The sequence below is a fragment of the Heterodontus francisci genome, chromosome 13 (genome assembly GCF_036365525.1).
Source record: "Heterodontus francisci isolate sHetFra1 chromosome 13, sHetFra1.hap1, whole genome shotgun sequence".
NCBI classification, from domain to species: Eukaryota; Metazoa; Chordata; class Chondrichthyes; order Heterodontiformes; family Heterodontidae; genus Heterodontus; species Heterodontus francisci.
Genome location: NC_090383.1, coordinates 39,616,395 through 39,637,270, shown reverse-complemented (window position 1 = coordinate 39,637,270; position 20,876 = coordinate 39,616,395). Strand labels below are relative to the sequence as shown.

Sequence of the window (20,876 nt, the reverse complement as noted above, 5' to 3'; positions counted from 1 at the left end):
CTAGGTTTACTCACAGACACTCGCTGCCACCATGTTTCATCTTTATGTTGTTTCTGGTTCCCAGATGTTGGAAAGAATCACACTTTAAACGTGGAAAAGGCTGGAGTCAATTTTGTTTATTACAGCACCATGCTCTGTGCTATAGAACCTGATTCAATTGGTTCTTTTGTTACATATAACATGACTCCCCAATGCAGCCGTGAATATGGCCCCCCACTGGAACACTTACACATAACAACTAGTTCCCAGTTAATTAGTTCCTAATACTTTACAGATAGTATAACAATATATAACATATATAACAGTTATGTTTGAAGTTATCAGTAGTTACAGTAGGTTGGGACAGGGGTCTAATAATTTAGAAGTAAGAGACTTGGTGAGTCCAGCCTATATACACAGAAAGGTTTTTTCCAAGGAAGGCATCGCATTTAATTAGACTGTAAGGTACCATTATACATTCTGGAAAGACGATGATAGTGTCATCCAGATCTTGATCTCCTGGTCTCTATATCCATTTTAGCTTTCATTTTCCTGAGGTAGATTATCTGAGAGAAAAAGAATCTCACTTTTAATTCATAATTTACATGTTAATCAGGTATCCAATAGGTTAGGCACTGAGCAATGAAAACTTAATTAACTTCAATCAGTTATTTTAAAACATAATTAATATTTACCCTGGAAAAACGAAAAATAAACAACTTGCATTTATATGCTTGCACATCCTCAGGTCATCCCAAAACACTTCACATTCAATGAAGTACTTTTGAAGTATAGTCACTATTGTAATGTTAGAAACACAGTAACCAATTTGCACGCAGCAAGTTCCCATTAACTTAATGGGATGATGACCATAATCTGTTTTAGAATCACATAATCATAGAATGGTTACAGCACAGAAGGAGGCCATTTGGCCTGTCGTTACCCTGTCAGCTTCTGCAAGAACAACTCACCAAGTCCCACTCACCCGCTTTTTCCCTGTATCCCAGTAATTTTTTCATGTCAGATAATAATCCAATTCTCTTTCCAAGGTCTCAGTTGAATCTGCCTCCACCAACTCTCAGGTGGCACATTCCAGATCTTAGCCACACATTATGTAAAAATGTTTTTTCCTCATGTCGCCGTTGCTTCTTTTGCCATTCACCTTAAATTAATGCCCTCTGGTTCTCAAGCTTTCCAGAAACAGGAACAGTTTCTTCCCATCTACTCTGTCCAGACTCCTCACGTTTTGAAAACCTCTATCAAATCTCCTCTTAATGTTTTCTTCTCCAGGGAGAACAGTCCCAGCTTCTCCAGTCTATCCATGTAACTGTAGTCCCTGGAACCATTCTCATGAATCTTTTCTGAACCCTCTCTAATGCCTTAACATCCTTCCTAAAGTGTCCCAAACTGGACAGCTCCACTTGAGGCTGAACCTGTGTTTTATATAGACTCATTATAACTTCCTTGCTTTTGTACTTTATGCCCCTATTTATTAACTGCCTTCTCAACCTGTCCTGCCACTTACAATAATTTGTGCACATTTACCCCTAGGTCTCTCTGCTCTTGCACCCCCTTTAGAATTATTCTCTTTATTTCATAGTTTAGGTGTTGTTTGAGGGATAAACAATGCTCTTCTTTGAAATAGTGCCATGGGATCTTTTATGTCCACCTGAAAGGGCAAACGGTTTAATGTCTCATCCAACAGCACAGCATTCCTTCAGCACTGCACTGAAATGTCAATCTAGATTCTGTGCTCAAGTCTTTAGAGTGGGATTGTGAACCCAGAAACTCTGACTCAGAGGTGAAAGTACTGCCACTGTGCTATGGCTGACACCTAAGACAATTTTATTCTTTCATGGGATTTCAGCATCGCTGGCAAGGCCAGAATTTATTCCCCATCCCTAATTGCACTTGAGAAGGTGGTGGTGAGCTGCCTTCTTCAACCATTGCAGTCCATCTGGTTTAGGTACACCTACAATGCTGTTAGAAAGGGTGTTCCAGGTTTTGACTCAGTGACGACAGTGAAGGAATGTGGCATAGAGGCCTGCTCAGGTCGGGGGCAAAAGGACAAGCGAGTTTGCCATGACAATTTGGGAAACGTTACTTAAAGGGATGACAGTGGATAGGCAATGGCAAACATTTAAAGAGCGCATGGATGAACTGCAACAATTGAGGTGTACAAAATCATGAGAGGTATAGACAGGGTGGATAGCAAGAAGCTTTTTCCCAGAGTGGGGGATTCAAATACTGGGGGTCACGAGTTCAAAGTGAGAGGGGAAAAGTTTAGGGGGGATATGCGTGGAAAGTTCTTTACGCAGAGGGTGGTGGGTGTCTGGAACGCATTGCCAGCGGAGGTGGTAGATGCGAACACGATAGCGTCTTTTAAGATGTATCTAGACAGATACATGAATGGGCAGGAAGCAAAGATATACAGACCCTTAGAAAATAGGCGACATGTTTAGGTAGAGGATCTGGATCGGCGCAGGCTTGGAGGGTCGAAGGGCCTGTTCCTGTGCTGTAATTTTCTTTGTTCTTTGTTCTTAATTGTTTATCCCTGTCTGGCGCAAAAGTACAACGGGAAAGGTAGCCAAACCATGGCTTACAAGGGAAATTAGAGTTAGCATTAGATCCAAGGAAGAGGCATATAAATTTGCCAGGAGAAACAACAGACCTGAGGATTGGGAGCAGTTTAGAATTCAGCAAAGGAGGACCAAGGGATTGATTAAGAAGGGGAAAATAGAATACGAGAGCAAGCTTGCGGGGAACATAAAAACTGACTGTAAAAGTTTCCATAAGTATGTGAAGAGAAAAAGATTGGTGAAGACAAATGAGGGTCCCTTACAGTCAGAAACAGGGGAATTTATTATGGGGAACAAAGAAATGGCTGACCAACTAAATGCATACTTTGGTTTGTCTTCACAAAGGAGGACACAAATATCATACCAGAAATGTTGGGGAACACAGGGCTTAGTGAGAGAGAGGAACTGAAAGAAATCAGTATTAGTAGAGAAATGGTGTTGGGGAAATTGATGGGATTGAAGGCCAATAAATCTGCAGGGCCTGATGGTATGCATCCCAGAGTACTTAGGGAAAATAGAAATAGTGGATGCATTGGTGGTCATCCTCCAAGATTCTATAGACTCTGGAACAGTTCCTACAGATTGGAGGGTTGCTAATGTGACCCCACTTTTTTAAAAAGGAGGTAGAGAGAAAACAGAGAATTATAGACCAGTCAACCTGACGTCGGTAATGGGGAAAATTCTAGAGTCCATTATCAAAGATTTTATAGCAAAGCACTTGGAGAATAGTGGTAAAATTGGGCAGAGTCAGCATGGATTTATGAAAGGGAAATCATGCTTGACAAATTTACTAGAATTCTTCGAGGATGTAACGAGTAGAGTTGATGAGGGGGAGCCAGTGGATGTGGTTCATTTGGACTTTCAGAAGGCTTTTGACAAAGTCCCACATAAGAGATTAGCGTGTAAAATTAAAGCGCATGGGATTGGGGGTAATGTATTGCGATTGATAGAAAATTGGTTGGCAGACAGGAAACAAAGAGGAGGGATGGCAGGCAGTGACTCGTGGGGTACCGCAGGGATCGGTGCTAGGACCCCAGCTATTCACAATATATATTAATGACTTAGATGAGGGAACTAAATGTAATATCTCCAGATTTGCAGATGACACAAAACTGGGTGGGAGGGTAAGTTGTGAGGAGGATGCAGAGAGGCTTCAGGATGATTTGGACAAGTTAAGTGAGTGGGCTAATGCATGACAGATGCAGTATAATGTGAATAAGTGTGAGGTTATCCACTTTGGTAGCAAAAACAGGAAGGCAGATTATTATCTGAATGGCTATAAACTGAGAGAGGGCAATATGCAACGAGACCTGGGTGTTCTCGTACACCAGTCGCTGAAGGTAAGTATGCAGGTGCAACAGGTGGTAAGAAAGGCAAATGGCATGTTGGCCTTCATAGCGAGAGGATTCGAGTACAGAAACAGGGGTGTCTTGCTGCAATTATACAGGGCCTTGGTGAGGCCACACCTGGAATATTGTGTGCAGTTTTGGTCTCTTATCTGAGGAAGGATGTTCTTGCTATAGAGGGAGTGCAGTGAAGGTTTACCAGACTAATTCCTGGGATGGTGGGACTGATGTATGAGGAGAGATTTAGTCGGTTAGGATTATATTCCCTGGAGTTCAGAAGAGTGAGGGGGGATCTCATGGAAACCTATAAAATTCTAACAGGACTTGACATGGTTGATGCAGGAAGGATGTTTCCGATGGTGGGGGATTCCAGAACCAGGGGTCATAGTCTAAGGATACGGGGTAAACCTTTCAGGACTGAGATGAGGAGAAATTTCTTCACCCAGAGTGTGGTGAGTCTATGGAATTCACCACCACAGAAAGCAGTTGAGGCCAAAACATTGTAAGTTTTCAAGAAGGAGTTAGATATAGCTCTTGGGTCTAAAGGGATCGAAGGGTATGGGGGGAAATCTAGAACAGGCTACTGAGTTGGATGATCAACCATGATCATAATGAATGGCACAGCAGGCTCAAAGGGCCATATGGCCTACTCCTGCTCCTATTTTCTATGTTTCTAAGAGCCGAACCAGACCGAACCACCGAGGGCCCGAGCCTGACCTGGCCCGAGTCCCTCCGATTTTGCCCCAAGCCTGACCCGACCCAATCCACCCCTACTCGACCCGACCCGAGCCAGACCTGACCATCCCTTTACTCACCTTCAGACTCGGAATCTCCACGAAGCTGCAGCACATGTGCGATGATGTCATCGTGATGTCACTCGCTCACTGCGCAGACTCAGTTTTGTCCCGGACTTCCAGCTCAGGTAAGTTTTTTATTTTAAATACTAACCAGCAGAGCACTTACCGTGTGTGTCCAGCCCGACCTGACCCGACTCGACTGGACTCGGCCCAACCCGACCCGAGCCCAAACGTTGTACCCTGAAGATGGGGCCGACCCGACCCAAGCCTGACACATGTCGTCAGGTCCCATCAGGCTAGGGTCGGGTAGCAGGCCTCTAACGTGGCATAGTTCCAAGTCAGGATGGTGTGTGGCTCGGAGGGGAACTTGCAGGTGGTGGTGTTCCCTTGCATCCGCTGCCCTTGTCTTTCGAGGTGGTAGAGGTTGCGGATTTGGAAGATGTTGTCGAAGGAGGCTTGGCGAGTTGCAGCAGTGCATCTGTAGATGGTACACAGTGCTGCCCCTGTATGTCAGTGGTGGAGGGAAGTGAATGTTTAAGGTTGTAGGTGGGGTGCTGATCAAGCGGGCAGCTTCGTCTTCGATGGTGTTGAGTATCCTGAGTGTTGTTGGAGCAGCGCACATCCAGGCAAGTGGAGGGTATTCCATCACACTCTTGACTTGTGCTCTGTGGATGGTGGACAGGCTTTAGGCAGTCAGGAGGTGGGTTACTCACTACAGAATTCCCAGTCTCTGACCTGCTCTTGTAGCCACAGTATTAATGTGGCTGCTCCAGTTCAGTTTCTGCTGAACCCCCAGGATGTTGAAAGTGAGGGATTCAGCGATGGTAATACTTTTGAATGTCAGGGGGAGATGGTTAAATTCTTTCTTATTGGAGATGGTCATTGCCTGGCACTTGTCTGGTGCAAATGTTACTTGCCTTATCAGCCCAAACCTGAATGTTGTCCAGGTCTTTCTGCATTTGGATACAGACTGTTCAGTATCTGAGGAATTGTGAATGGCACTAAACATTATACAATCATCAGTAAACATCCCCATTTCTGACCTTATGACGGAGGGAAGGTCATTGATGAAGCAGCTAAAGATGTTTCGGCCTAGGACACTACCCTGAGGAGCTCCTGCAGCAATGTCCTGGGGCTGAGTTGATTGGCCTCCAACAACCACAACCATCTTCTTTTGTGCTATGTATGACTCCAACCAGTGGAGCATTTTCCCCCTGATTCCCATTGACTTCAATTTTGCTCGGGCTTCTTGATGCCACACTCGGTTGAATGCTTTCTTGATGTCAAGGGCAGTCACTCTCACCTCACCTCTGGATTCAGTTCTTTTGTCCATGTTTGGACTAAGGCTGTCATGAGCCGTGTTTCCCTGGCAGAACACAAACTGAGCATCGGTGAGCAGGTTATTTCTGTGTAAATGCCACTTGAATAGCACTGTAGTCAGTTTGCTGATGACTGAGGGTAAACTAAAGGGATGATAATTGGCCAGATTGGATTTGTTCTGCTTTTTGTAGACAGGACATACCTGGGCAATTTTCCACATTTTTGGGTAGATGCCAGTGTTGTAGCTGCACTGGAACAGCTTAGCTAGAGGCACGGCTAATTCTGGAGCACATGTCTTCAGTACTACAGCCGGGATGTTGTCAGGGCCTTTGCTGTATCCAGTGCCTTCAGCTTATTCTTAGCAACATAGAAACATAGAAAGATAGGAGCAGGAGTAGGCCATTCAGCCCTTCGAGCCTATGCTTCCATTCAATACAATCATGGTTGATCATCCAAATTCAGTAACCTGTTCCCGCTTTCTCCCCATATCCCATGATCCCATTAGCCCTAAGAACTATATCTAACTCTTTCTTGAATATATTTAATGATTTGGCATCAACTGCTTTCCATGGCAGAGAATTCCACAGGTTCACCACTCTCTAGGTGAAGAAATCTCTCCTCATCTCAGTCCTAAATGGCTTACCCCTGGTCCTGGATTCCTGCGCCATCGGGAACATCCTTCCTGCATCTAGTCTGTCCAGTCCTGTTAGAATTTTGTAAGTTTCTATGAGATCCCCTCTCATTCTTCTAAACTCTAGCGAATACAAGCCTAATCGACCCAATCTCTCCTCATACGTCAGTCCTGCCATCCCAGGAATCAGTCTGGTCAATCTTCGCTGCACTCCTTCCATAGCAAGAACATCCTTCCTCAGATAAGGAAACTAAACCTGCACACAATACTCCAGATGTGGTCTCACCAAGGCCTTGTATAATTGCAGCAAGACTTCCTTGCTCCTGTACTCGAATCCTCTTGCTATGAAGGCCAACATACCATTTGCCTTCTTAACTGCCTGCTGCACCTGTATGCTTAACTTTCAGCAACTGGTGCAGAACTGGCTCAGTCACAGAAGACAGAGGGTAGCAGTGGAAGTGTGCTTTTCTGAATGGAGGGCTGTGACTAGTGTGTTCCACAGGGATCAGTGCTGGGACCTTTGCTGTTTGTATTAATGATTTGGAGGAAAATGTAGCTGGTCTGATTAGTAGGTTTGCGGACAACACAAAGGTTGGTGGAGTTGCGGACAGTGATGAGGATTGTCAGAGGATATAGATCGGTTGGAGACTTGGGCGGAGAAATGGCAGATGGAGTTTAATCCGGACAAATGTGAGGTAATGCATTTTGGAAGATCTAATACAGGTGGGAAGTATACAGTAAATGGCAGAACCCTTAGGAGTATTGACAGGCAGAGAGATCTGGGCGTACAGGTCCACAGGTCACTGAAAGTGGCAACGCAGGTGGATAAGGTAGTCAAGAAGGCATATGGCATGCTTGCCTTCATCGGTCGGGGCATAGAGTATAAAAATTGGCAAGTCATGCTGCAGCTGTACAGAACTTTAGTTCGGCCACACTTAGAATATTGCGTGCAATTCTGGTCGCCACGCTACCAGAAGGACGTGGAGGCTTTGGAGAGGGTACAGAAGAGGTTTACCAGGATGTTGCCTGGTCTGGAGGGTATTAGCTATGAGGAGAGGTTGTATAAACTCAGATTGTTTTCACTGGAACGACAGAGGTGGAGGGGCGACATGATAGAGGTTTACAAAGTTATGAGCGGCATGGACAGAGTGGATAGTCAGAAGCTTTTTCCCAGGGTGGAAGAGTCAGTTACTAGGGGACATCGGTTTAAGGTGCGAGGGGCAAAGTTTAGAGGGGATGTGTGAGGCAAGTTCTTTACACAGAGGGTGGTGAGTGCCTGGAACTTGCTGCCAGGGGAGGTGGTGGAAGCAGGTACGATAGCGACGTTTAAGAGGCATCTTGACAAATACATGAACAGGATGGGAATAGAGGGATACGGTCCCCGGAAGTGCAGAAGCTTTTAGTTTAGACAGGCATCAAGATCGGCGCAGGCTTGGAGGGCCAAATGGCCTGTTCCTGTGCTGTACTGTTCTTTGTTCTTTGGTGCATAAGGACACCCAGGTCTCGCTGGTTCTCCCTTATCTATTCTACTTGTTACATCCTCAAAAAATATGTAGATTAAAGTCACCCATAATTACAGTTGCACCCTTATTGCATGCGTCTCTAATTTCTTGTTTAATGCCATCCTCTACATCACCACTGCTGTTTGGGTGTCTACATACAACCCCCAACAAGGTCTTCTGCCCCTTGGTGTTTCTTAGCTCCACCCATACAGATTCCACATCAGGATTCTCTGAACTAATAGCCTTCCTCACTATTGTATTGATTTCCTCTTTTACTAACAATGCTACTCCTTCCTAAAGATTGAATACCCTTGGATGTTCAGTTCCCATCCTTGGTCACCCTGCAGCCATATCTCCGTAATTGCAACTATATCGTATCCATTTACATCTATTAGCGCGGAAAATTCACCTACCTTATTGCGAATACTCCATGCATTGAGTCACAATGCCTTTAGGCTTGTCTTTTTAACATTCTTAGTCATCTTAGCATTATTTCATACAATGGCCCTATTTGTTTCTTGCCCTTGATTTCTATGCCTTCCACTTTTGTCTTTTTGTTTCTTGTCTTTCATTGCTATCCTTGTTTCCTCCTCCCTCAGTCTCCCCACTCAGGTTCCCATCCCCCTGCCATTCTAATTTAAATCCTCCCCAACAGCACTGGCAAACACCCCTGCGAGTGCATCGGTTCCGGTCCTGCCTGGGTGTAACCCGTCCCGCTTATACAGGTCCCACCTTCCCCAGAACCGGTCCCGATGTCCTAGGAATCTAAATCCCTCCCTCCTGCACCATTTCTCCAGCCACGCATTCATCTGGTCTATTCTCCTCTTCCTATACTCACTAACACGTGGCACAGGAAATAATCCTGAGATTACTACCTTTGAAGTCCTGCTTTTTAATTTAGCTCCTAACTCCTTAAATCATCTTGCAGGGCCTCATCCCTTTTTCTACCGATGTCGTTTGTACCAATGTGTACCACAACCACTGGCTGTTCGCCCTCCCCCTTCAGAATGTCCTGCAGCCGCTCCGAGACATCCTTGACCCTAGCACCAGGAAGGCAACATGCCTTGATTTCTAAAAATCATTTGAATAACTGTTTTCTATACTTGCTAAAGTTGTTGTTTTGCATACTCACCCTGATCGGAAGAACAATCAAGGCTTTGGGCATCCAGATACGTACGGCCTTCCAAAGCCGGTATGACTCGGGAAATTTTCTGTACACTGTCAAACGTCCCTTTAGGAATTTCACTGATCAGTTTTGCCACATAATCTGAACATTGGAACTGCTGAAATTTCAGTTGCTGGTTTACAATCAGAGCCTGAAATATAAAACAAACAAATCTAAAAATAATAAAATATCGAAGCATTGATAATACAATGGGACATTCAAATTAATTCAAAAGGCCATATTTGGTCCAAGACCAGAAGTGAATGAACTTGACGGGGTGAAATGTTTTAACCATTCTTCAATAGAACTGGATATTAAATGAGGTGTATAACTGGCAGCTGATACAATACCCATTTTGTGTGCTTGCACAAGTCGAATTTCATCCCCACATATTTTCTTATTGAGATTCAAGTGTGGTGCACAGAAAAGTATAGGTGCCTTGTCAAAAAAAAATGCTTGCAGTCATTTCCACATAGCAGAGATGGCTAAGAAGAAGTTTAATAGTGGTTCTATAGTTATACAAAGGTTTTTGATAGGACACTTTTGATAAAACACTTTTGCCTAGTTGAAGAATCTGTGAGGAAGAGTCATTAATTAAAATGATCATTGCAAAGACAGATTTGTGGAAACTTCTTCATGCCGATGTTTTTATGAAACACAAAATACTTTCGGCACTAAAGAGGTAAAGAGATGACCAAGGTGGGGTCTTAAGCTTAGCTTAAGGGTCAGTTTAGCCCATGTTTTGTGCAAGACACCATCTTGGTAAAAGGGTTGAAGTCAGCACTAGGAATGGTCACCCAGCAGCTTGTTAAGCAGTTGATTGCCACTTAAAATGCCTGCTAATGCTCATTAAAGAAACTTCACAGCATTTAAGTGGCTGACGCTTCAACTAACACCCTCACCAACAGCAACCAGCTATTTGGGAGTAAGCGCAGTATTGATGTCAATTTCAAGCACTATTTAAGGAATATATTCACTACTTAAAGTGATACTTAGCATTTCATGGTCATTGCTGCTGGAGACGTGATGAGGATCTCTCAACCACATCGGGAGATGTTCTCGGATATTTTGTCAAAACTTCACCAATACTTGGCCAACATTTATTTTGTAAATTGTCTGAGGCTTCACACAGTGGCTACTACAGATGCATTACTTGGGAAGGCGACTGAGAAAAATGGAGTACTGAGGTAAAATAACTAAGTGCTCCACCTTATTGAACACCTTATAGGAGTCACCAGGAGAAGGTGAGTGCTTGGTCATAGGCACCTTGTTGGGGATTCCCATTGGTCTGGACAAGGAATGGAAGGAGGACATGAGACTGGGTAGAGCAGCACCAGCTGCAGCAGGAAAGAGGGCAAGAATGGCTTCTCGGCCTTTTGGCTAAGATCAAGTGTAGTATCTGTTCTTATCAGTGCTTAATTGATTGAGAAGAGACCATGATCATTGCCTTTTGATCCTGGGGAAGCTTTGAGTAAAATGGCTATAACCAATTTTCGAGCTTCGGCCCAGGGAGTGCGCAACACCGTTCGGGTGGTCGTGAAGGACAAGGAAGGAGATGCACCGGTCGATCGCACCTTCTTCATCAAGAAAATTCTCTTCGATTGCTGCGGATTTCAAGCGACGGACGTCTTCTGCCTGCAGGATTTCCCCAGCAGTGGATACTTCGACGTGACGTTCCGGAACGTGGCGGGATGCATCAAGTTCCTGAAGGCGTTCAAGGAGAAAGGGGACTGGGCTCCACTGTCGATCCTCACAGCGGAGCCGCTCTTCACGCTTCCGTCACAACGGGACCGGGTGGTGACGATTCACCTCTACAACCCCCATGTTCCGGTGGTGGATGTACTCACCTTTCTCGCCAGGTACGTCGAGGTGGCCGGCAGCAGCACTGATGTCAAGGACCCCTTTGGGATCTGGACCAGCAAGCGGCAGGTCAAGGTGACTTTGAAGGTAGATCCCAGTGGAGCCATCATCCACCCTCCCTCCAGCTTCGCTATCGGGGGAAGTCGAGGCTTCTTGGTCTACGCTGGGCAGCCCAGAGTTTGTCGCACCTGTGGCAAATCTGGTCACATGGCAGCCAACTGCAGCACGGTTGTTTGCAAGAACTGCAAGGAGGAAGGCCATCAGACCAAGGACTGTAAGCAGACTAAGTGTTGCAACTTGTGCGGTGCGGCAGGCCATCTCTACAAGACCTGCCCCAAACGTTGTCTCAGCTATGCTCAGGCGGCAAGGTCCAAGGAATGGCTGGGCGAAGGTTCGACGAAGGCGTCCGCTGTTCGAAAGGAGACCAGCAACCTTCTCCGCAGTGAGGAACTTCAACCTGAGAAGGAAGGGGAGGCGGCTGAAACCAACGACCCAGCACCTACCCAGCACCCGGAAACCCCTCCTCCACAGACAGAATCAATGGAGGAGGAGGCAGCAGATGGACAAACAGGTCAGTGGCAAGTGGTCCAGAGGAAAACCACAAAGAAAAAACATCCCAAAGCCACCACCCAAACCAGTGGCAAGAGGAGGCTCTCTTCTGAATCAGACTGCAACAACTCCTCTTCACTGGACGGGGAAATGCTGGAACGACAGCCCCTTCAAAAGAGGCGGCAGAACTCCGAGATGGATGATCAAGCATCCCAGCCCCCGGGCACTGGAAGCTGTGATGGGCCCGGCGTGCCCCAACCCCAATTCCCCACACGTAACGACGTGGCCAACGCATCTCAGCTCCGGGACACCGGGAGCAAAGACACGTCTGGCGCACCTGAGCTCCGGGAGACCGGGAGCTGTGATGTTTTCGAGGAGGAACAGATGGAAGCAGCTGAGGACAACCCAATCCTCTCTGCCTACAAGACCCCCCCGATGTCACCCGAGCGGCACAAACCCTGCATGAAAAATCAGGAGGGGTTTCTGAGCCCAACCAACGTGAAACTGCTTGCGCATACGATGGGTATGCAGGAACATCCCGAAGGGGAAGGACTGGGACTAGCGAGGACAAATGGTATGGGAAGCAACAACTAATTTTTAGTAAAAAATGGGTGTAAGAATTGCTTCCATTAATGTGCGTAGCATTAAATCGACTACGCGATGTGTTTCAACCTTGGATTACCTTGCCAAGGTCAAAGCTGACCTACTGTTTCTGCAGGAGTGTGGAATACCACACCTCAGCACCTACAGGCAGTGGTCGCGATGGTGGTCCCACGGGCCATCGATCTGGTCGGGGGGTAATGACTGCCGTTCCTCCGGCCTGGGTATTCTGCTGCGGGGAGGTAACTTCACCATCTCCGAAGTTAAGGAGGTGGTGGGCGGCCGCCTCCTCGTAGCAGACGTGATGTACAACAACGCTCCGCTCCGGTTGATCAACGTGTACGCCCCGGTACAACGCAGCGAGCGGCTGACCGTCTTCCAGCAGCTCCCACTGCTGCTGGCGACGTCCAGGCCGGTCATCCTAGGCGGTGACTTCAACTGCATCATCGATGCGGCTGGACGATCCGGCAGTGATGACAGCAAACTGGACGCTACGTCCAGATTCCTCATAGAAACAGTTAAGGATGCCAAACTGCACGACGTCTTCAGCAAACCTGCAGACGGAGCGCAGCACAGATACACATGGTCAAGATCGGACGGGTCTGCCCGTTCCAGGATTGACTTCCTGTTTGTGTCCCGTGCTGTCACGGTCGGATCCACCGACGTCAAGCCGGTGTTCTTCTCCGACCACTGCCTCTTACTGGCCGACTGTCACTTACAGGACGACCAGCGGGTTGGCAGAGGGACGTGGAAGCTCAATGCGACACTGCTGACCCCAGAGAACGTTGAGGAACTCAAAAGGGATTACAATGGTTGGAGGACCGTGAAACCCCTCTTTGAGTCTCCAGTTCACTGGTGGGAAGCGATTAAGGAGAACATCAAGAGGTTCTTCATCCACAAAGGTGTTCAGAAGGCGAGAGAGAGACAGAGGGAACTGTCCCGACTCCAGAAAATTATGCAAAATCTACTCCGGTTGCAGTCAATGGGGGTCGAGGTCAAGGAGGACCTCCAAGAGGTGAAGAGCCAGCAGGCCTCGCTCTTTGCCAAGGAGGCCTCCAAGATCATCTTCCGGTCCAGAGTCCGCTCCATCGAGCAGGATGAGACGTGCTCGCGTTACTTCTTCCAAAAGGTACACAGAGAGAGCTCTGTTATCAGCAGCCTGAAGGAAGAAGATGGCTCGGTAACGTCTTCGCAGTCCGACATACTAAGGATCAGCAAATCCTTTTATGCTGGGCTGTATGACGCGAAGCCCACAGACAGCAGAGCCTCCCAGTCCTTCCTGTCATCTATCACAGAGGTCTTAGATGACAGCAGGAGGGAGGGACTGGACAAGCCGCTAACTCTGGACGAGCTGACAAAGGCCGTCGAGTCTTTCGAGGCGAGTAAAACTCCCGGGAGCGACGGCTTACCGGTCGAGTTGTACTCGGCCCTGTGGGACTGGGTCGGCCCGGACCTGCTGGAAGTATACGAGAGTATGCTCCTGGCCGGTAGCATGTCAGAATCCATGAGAAAAGGCATCATCACCCTCATTTACAAGCAGAAGGGGGAGAGGGTAGAAATCAGAAATTGGCGGCCCATCTCACTGCTTAATGTTGATTACAAGATTCTGTCCAAAGTCATAGCCAGTCGAGTCAAGTCTGCTCTGGAGCTGGTGATTCACCCCGATCAGACCTGTACTGTACCCGGCAGGAAGATCTCTGATAGCCTCGCGCTACTCAGGGATACGATCGCCTACGTACGGGACAGGAGGGTGGACACCTGCCTCATCAGCCTGGACCAGGAGAAGGCTTTTGACAGTATATCGCACACCTACATGATGGACGTGCTTTCCAAAATGGGGTTTGGGGAGGGAATCTGCAATTGGATCCAACTGCTCTACACAAACATCAGTAGCGCAGTGTCAATCAACGGGTGGGAATCTGAAAGTTTCCTGATCAAATCTGGAGTCAGACAGGGCTGTCCTCTTTCCCCGGTCTTGTTTGTTTGCTGTATTGCACCCTTTGCTGAGTCTATTAGGAAGGATGCGAGCATAAGAGGGGTGACAATCCCAGGCAGCGGAGGCACTCAGGTCAAAACCTCCCTGTACATGGATGACGTCGCCGTCTTCTGCTCGGATCCGCTGTCCGTGCGCAGACTGATGAGCATCTGCGACCAGTTCGAACTGGCCTCGGGAGCCAAAGTTAACCACGGCAAGAGCAAGGCCATGTTCTTTGGGAACTGGGCTGACCGATCCTTTGTCCCCTTCACCGTCAGGTCAGATTACCTGAAGGTGCTGGGGATATGGTTCGGAAGTGCCGGGGCGTGCACCAAAACATGGGAGGAGCGAGTAGCCAAGGTACGACAAAAGTTGGGCATGTGGGGGCAGCGATCTCTCTCCATTGTGGGTAAGAACCTGGTCATCAGGTGCGAGGCGCTCACGTTGTTGCTCTACGTGGCGCAGGTCTGGCCCATACCCCACTCCTGCGCCGTGGCAGTCACCCGAGCCATTTTCCGCTTCGTCTGGGGATCTAAAATGGACCGGGTCCGGAGGGACACGATGTTCAAATCTCTGGACAAGGGCGGGAAAAATGTACCCAACGTGGCCCTCATCCTGATGACCACCTTCGTGTGCGGCTGCATCAAGCTATGTGTCGATCCCCAGTACGCAAACTCCAAGTGTCACTACGTGCTGAGGTTCTATCTGTCCCCGGTGTTGCGAAGGATGGGCCTGGTCACATTGCCGCGGAACGCACCATGCAGTTGGGCGGCGCCGTACCACCTATCCTTCGTGGAGCAGTTTCTGCGGAAAAACACCTTTGACCACCGGTCCATCAGGCAGTGGTCTGCACGGAATGTCCTCAAGGCCCTACGGGAAAAGGAAACGGTGGATCCTGTCGGATGGTTCCCCGAGCAGACCGTCAAAGTCATTTGGCGGAATGCCTCATCACCAGAACTTTCAAACAAGCACCAAGACGTAGCTTGGCTGGTGGTGAGAAGGGCCCTCCCCGTCAGATCCTTCATGCACACCCGAAGTCTCGCCCCCTCCGCACAGTGCCCCCGCGTTGGCTGTGGTGGGGAAGAGACGGTCGCCCACCTCCTCCTGGAATGTGCCTTTGCAAAGCAGGTGTGGAAAGAGATGCAGTGGTTTTTGTCAAGGTTCATCCCAAGCAGCTCTGTAACACAGGAGTCTGTGCTCTACGGGCTGTTCCCAGGGACGCACACCGAGACAAACATCAACTGCTGCTGGAGGACTATCAATTCGGTGAAAGACGCCCTTTGGTCTGCCCGAAACTTGCTGGTCTTCCAGCGCAAAGAGTTGTCCACCACCAAATGTTGCAGACTGGCACATTCCAAGGTCCTGGACTACGTGCTGAGGGACGCACTAAAGCTTGGGGCAGCCGCAGCAAAGGCTCAATGGGGAAAGACCACAGTGTAAGGTTCCCCCACCAAGCTGGACTGAGGGGCTGGAACCATGGGAAGCCCCTCGAACTGTATCGTAATATTCTCAATTGCTGTAAATGTAAAACTGTAATTGACATGACAATTGTGAAACGGAAGGGTTGGGAAGAAACTCATGACATTATTGAAGGAAACTGATCTCTTTTGCAATGTTTGTATTTTTTCGTGCTGTTTGGAAACTGTTTGGCAATGTAATTTTTACAGATTTTTATGAATAAAGTATATTTTGGAAAAAAAAAAGAATGGCAAGGGGATTCCCTTCTCCCCTGTAGCTTCAGGATTTCCCTTCTCCTCTAAATCTCCTCAACCAAGTTTTCCAGTGACGCATCTGAGAACCTGTGCACCCTCTCCCTCTGTTCCTGTGCACCCTCTCCATGGCTCCCTAAGCCCCTGTGTCCCTCAGTCCCTGAGACATCCTGCAATGGTTCACTGTGTGCCAGAGCACTCCACACCTTGGTGAAGTGGGTCTAGGAAGCCCACATATTCAGTTCCACAAAAATTTCATCTAAGCAGCAATTAAGTGCTCAACTGCAGGTATCTGGTTTAGCACCGCAAGGCAAGTTCAAATAATGGTAATCAGCAATTAGGACCAAAATTTTGTACAGTATTAAATCTTATTAGCACTGCTTCCCTTCCCCTCCCTCCCAGAACCGTGACAGGGATCCCCTTGTCCTCACTTTTCACCCCACCAGCCTCCATATCCAAAGGATCATCCTCCGCCATTTCCGCCACCTCCAGGGTGATGCCACTACCAGTCGCATCTTCCCCTCCCTTCCCCTGTCAGCATTCCGAAGGGATCGTTCCCTCCGCGACACCCTGGTCCACTCCTCCATTACTCCCGCCACCTCGTCCCCGTCCCATGGCACCTTCCCCTGCAATCGCAGGAGGTGTAATACCTGCCCATTTACCTCCTCTCTCCTCACTATCCCAGGCCCCAAACACTCCTTTCAGGTGAAGCAGCGATTTACTTGTACTTCTTTCAATGTAGTATACTGTATTCGCTGCTCACAGTGTGGTCTCCTCTACATTGGGGAGACCAAGCGCAGACTGGGTGACCGCTTTGCGGAACATCTCCGCTCAGTCCGCAAGCAGGACCATGAGCTTCCGGTTCCTTGCCATTTCAACACTCCCCCCTGCTCTCATGCTCACATCTCTGTCCTGGGATTGCTGCAGTGTTCCAGTGAACATCAACGCAAGCTCGAGGAACAGCATCTCATCTACCGATTAGGCACAATACAGCCTGCCGGACTGAACATTGAGTTCAATAATTTCAGAGCATGACAGCCTCCCATTTTACTTTCATTTTTAGTTATTTTTTTCTTCCTTTTATTTTTACATTCTTTTTTACATTTTTTACAATCTTTTTTTTTTGCATTTAGTTCATTTCATCTTAGTTTGTTCAGTTTGCTTACCCACTGTTTTTTTTCAGGTTTGCACTTGCTGCTGTTCAATATTCAGTGTATTAACAGCTAATCTGTACTAATGCTTTGTCTTTCAACACACCATTAACATATTGTTTGCATTTGCTCCGTGACCTTTTGGTCAGCTATGTGGCCTGGTCCAATCTAGACCTCCTTTGTTATCTCTTGCCCCACCCCCACCTCACTTGCTTATAACCTGTGACTTTTCTAATATTTGTCAGTTCCGAAGAAGGGTCACTGACCTGAAACGTTAACTCTGCTTCTCTTCCCACAGATGCTGCCAGACCTGCTGAGTGGTTCCAGCATTTCTTGTTTTTATTTCAGATTTCCAGCATCCGCAGTATTTTGCTTTTATTCCAAGTAGCACCTGTTTTCACCTTTTTGCCAAAACAACCCCCAGAATGTTTTGCCACAATGAGTGGTTGCATCGTTATAAGAAAATTGTAGAAATACTTAATGCAGAGGAAAATGCAGGGCTGTGGTGGGATGGTGAGATCATTTTTGGGAGTTTTAGAAAAAAGCCAGCACACACATAGACGATAGCACAAGTGGCCTACTTGTTAACTGCTTCACACAGTGGCTACTACAGATGCAGTATACATTACTTGGGAAGGCGACTGAGAAAAATGGAGTACTGAGGTAAAATAACTACCCCACAAGTCCTAGAGAGAGGGCATTAATGAATATGCTGAGAGGACAGCAAGACAGATAAGACCAATGAAAAAGGACATCGCTGGACCAAGATGTCTTCTTCAGTGCTTAAGTTGCCGAGCAAGTATCCGCCAATGCTATGCCTACCTGATTAAATCCGATCGACATCATAGTTGCCATGGCCTAAAAGAAAGGGTCAAGACCTTACTGCAATTTGAGTCATTGCGTCATTGGGACATGATTGGTATATTTCCAAAAAAGCAAGGTGTGGTGTCAAAGGACAACATGTAAGTGATTGAGTTGTACGTATTAGGTATTTTTAAAGCTAGGGCAGCAAATTAAACTAGTACTGGGAAACTATAAAGTACTATATTAAATTTATAGCTTAATTAGTTGAACTAATTAATAAAATTTCAATCGGGGTAAGCATAACAGAAAGGAAAGTAATGTTAAGAGTATTAGCACTGAGGTGGTCTAGAAGCATTAATTAAAATTAATAGTTTATGCAAGGTATTAACTAGAGATTCTAAAAAAGGGATAAGAGCTTTTTTTTAGATCATGTTGGGCAGCTGAGAACTATTACTTGCAGCTCCTGTGCCATGTGGGAACTTCAGGACACTTCATGTGTTTTGGGGGAACCACACATGTCAGAAGTGTCTCCAGCTTCTTGAACTCAAGCTCAGGATTTCCAGGAGGTTGTCGTCCCAAAGGCAAGAGTTCAGGATAATAGATGGGTGGCCATCTGGAAGAAAAGGAAGAGGCAGAAGGTGCAGGAATCTTTGGGGTATGTGCCACTCTCACACTGGTACTCAGCTTTGGAGACTGTTGGGGGTGCAGTCCAGACCATGGCACTAATGGGCAAGGGACTGCACAGGAGGGAACAGCAAAGAGTAGAAATGCAATCATTACAGGAGATTCCATAGTTAGGGGGACAAACAGGCATTTCTATAACCATCATCATAAGGGCCCGCATGGTGTGTTGCCTCCTGGGTACCATGGTAAAGGACATGATGGAAGGGTGCAGAATATTCTGCACAGGGAAGGGAGTCTCCCATTGTGAGAGTGGCACACACCCCAAAGATTCCTGCACCTTCCGCCTCATCCTTCTCTTCCAGATGGCCACCGATCTACTATACTGATGTCTCACTGCCTTTGGAGCGACCACATACTAGAAATCCTGAGCTTGAGCTCATAGAAACATAGAAACATAGAAAACAGGAGCAGGAGTAGGCCATTCAGCCCTTCGAGCCTGCTCTGCCATTCATTATGACCATGTCTGATCATCCAACTCAGTAACCAGTTCCTGCTTTTGTCCCATATCCTTTGATCCCTTTAAACCCAAGAGCTATATCTAACTCCTTCTTGAAAACATACAATGTTTTGGCCTCAACTGCTTTCTGTGGTAGCGAATTCCACAGGTTCACCACTCTCTAGGTGAAGAAATTTCTCTTCTCAGTCCTGAATGGTTTACCCCGCAGCCTTAGACTATGACCCCTGGTTCTGGACTCCCCCACCATCGGGAACATCCTTCCTGCATCTACCCTGTCAAGTCCTGTTATAATTTTATATGGTTCCATGAGATCCCCCCTCACTGTTCTGAACTCCAGGGAATATAAACCTAACCAACTCAATCTCTCCTCATACGTCAGTCCCGCCATCCCAGGAATCAGTCTGGTAAACCTTTGCTGCACTCCCTCTATAGCAAGAACATCCTTCCTCAGATAAGGAGATCAAAACTGCACACAATATTCCAGGTGTGGCCTCACCAAGGCCTTGTATAATTGCAGCAAGACATCCCTGCTCCTGTACTCGAATCCTCTTGCTATGAAAGCCAACATACCATTTGCCTTTTTTACCGCCTGTTTGACCTGCATGCTTGCCTTCAGCGACTGGTGTACATGAACACCCAGGTCTCGTTGCATAGTCCCCTCTCTCAGTTTATAGCCGTTCAGATAATAATCTGCCTTCCTGTTTTTGCTACCAAAGTGGATAACCTCACATTTAACCACATTATACTGCATCTGCCATGCATTAGCCCACTCACTTAACTTGTCCAAATCACCCTGAAGCCTCTCTGCATCCTCCTCACAACTCACCCTCCCACCCAGTTTTGTGTCATCTGCAAATCTGGAGATATTACATTTAATTCCCTCATCTAAATCATTAATATATATTGTGAAGCTTGGGGCTTAGCACCGATCCCTGCGGTACCCCACTAGTCACTGCCTGCCATTCGGAAAAAGACCCATTTATCCCTACTCTTTGTTTCCTGTCTGCCAACCAATTTTCTATCCATCGCAATACACTACCCCCAATCCCATGTGCTTTAATTTTACACGCTAATCTCTTATGTGGGACTTTGTCAAAAGCCTTCTGAAAGTCCAAATGAATCACATCCACTGGCTCCCCCTTTTCAACTCAACTAGTTCCATCCTCGAAGAATTCTAGTAGATTTGTCAAGCATGATTTCCCTTTCGTAAATCCATGCTGACTCTGTCCGACTCTACCACTGTTCTCCAAGTGCTCTGCTACAAAATCTTTGACAATGGACTCTAGAATTTTCCCCACTACCGACGTCAGGCTGACTGGTCTATAATTCCCTGCTTTCTCTCTATCTTCCTCTTTAAAAAGTGGGGTTACATTAGTCACCCTCCAATCTGTAGGAACTATTCAAGAAGCTGGAGACACTTCCGACACACATGGTTTCCCCCAAGATACATGAAGTTCCCAACAACATAAAGAGACAGGTATTGTGTTCCTGCAGTCAGATTTTTAAGAGCTAGGGAGAAAGATTAAAAGTAGGACCTCGCGGTACAAATGTCTGGATCACTCCCAGTGCCACACGCCAGCAAGAGTAGAAATAGGAAGATAGGGAGAATAAATACATGGCTTGAGGCATGGTACAGGAGGGAGGGCTTCAAAATCTTGGAACATTGGGACCATTTAGAGTCATAGAGTCATGGAGTAATACAGCACAGAAACAGGCCCTTTGGCCCATCGTGTCTGTGCTGGCCTTCAAGCGCCGATCTATTCTAATC

General features: G+C 47.1%; 1 protein-coding gene and 1 pseudogene across 1 annotated transcript in view; one reads left to right on the top strand and one right to left on the bottom strand.

Annotated features, from left to right (window-relative positions):
• Window positions 1–494: 494 nt before the first annotated feature.
• LOC137376779 (transcobalamin-1-like) overlaps window positions 495–20,876 on the bottom strand; it is a 68,696-nt gene continuing 48,314 nt past the window's right edge. The window contains exons 7-8 of the mRNA XM_068045785.1: window positions 9,287–9,470; window positions 495–545 (exon numbers count right to left, since the gene is read on the bottom strand). Of these exons, the coding sequence (XP_067901886.1) occupies window positions 517–545; window positions 9,287–9,470 (213 nt within the window). The 3' untranslated portion in view covers window positions 495–516. The remainder of the gene's footprint in view (window positions 546–9,286; window positions 9,471–20,876) is intronic.
• Window positions 10,680–10,788, top strand: LOC137376823 (U2 spliceosomal RNA; annotated as a pseudogene).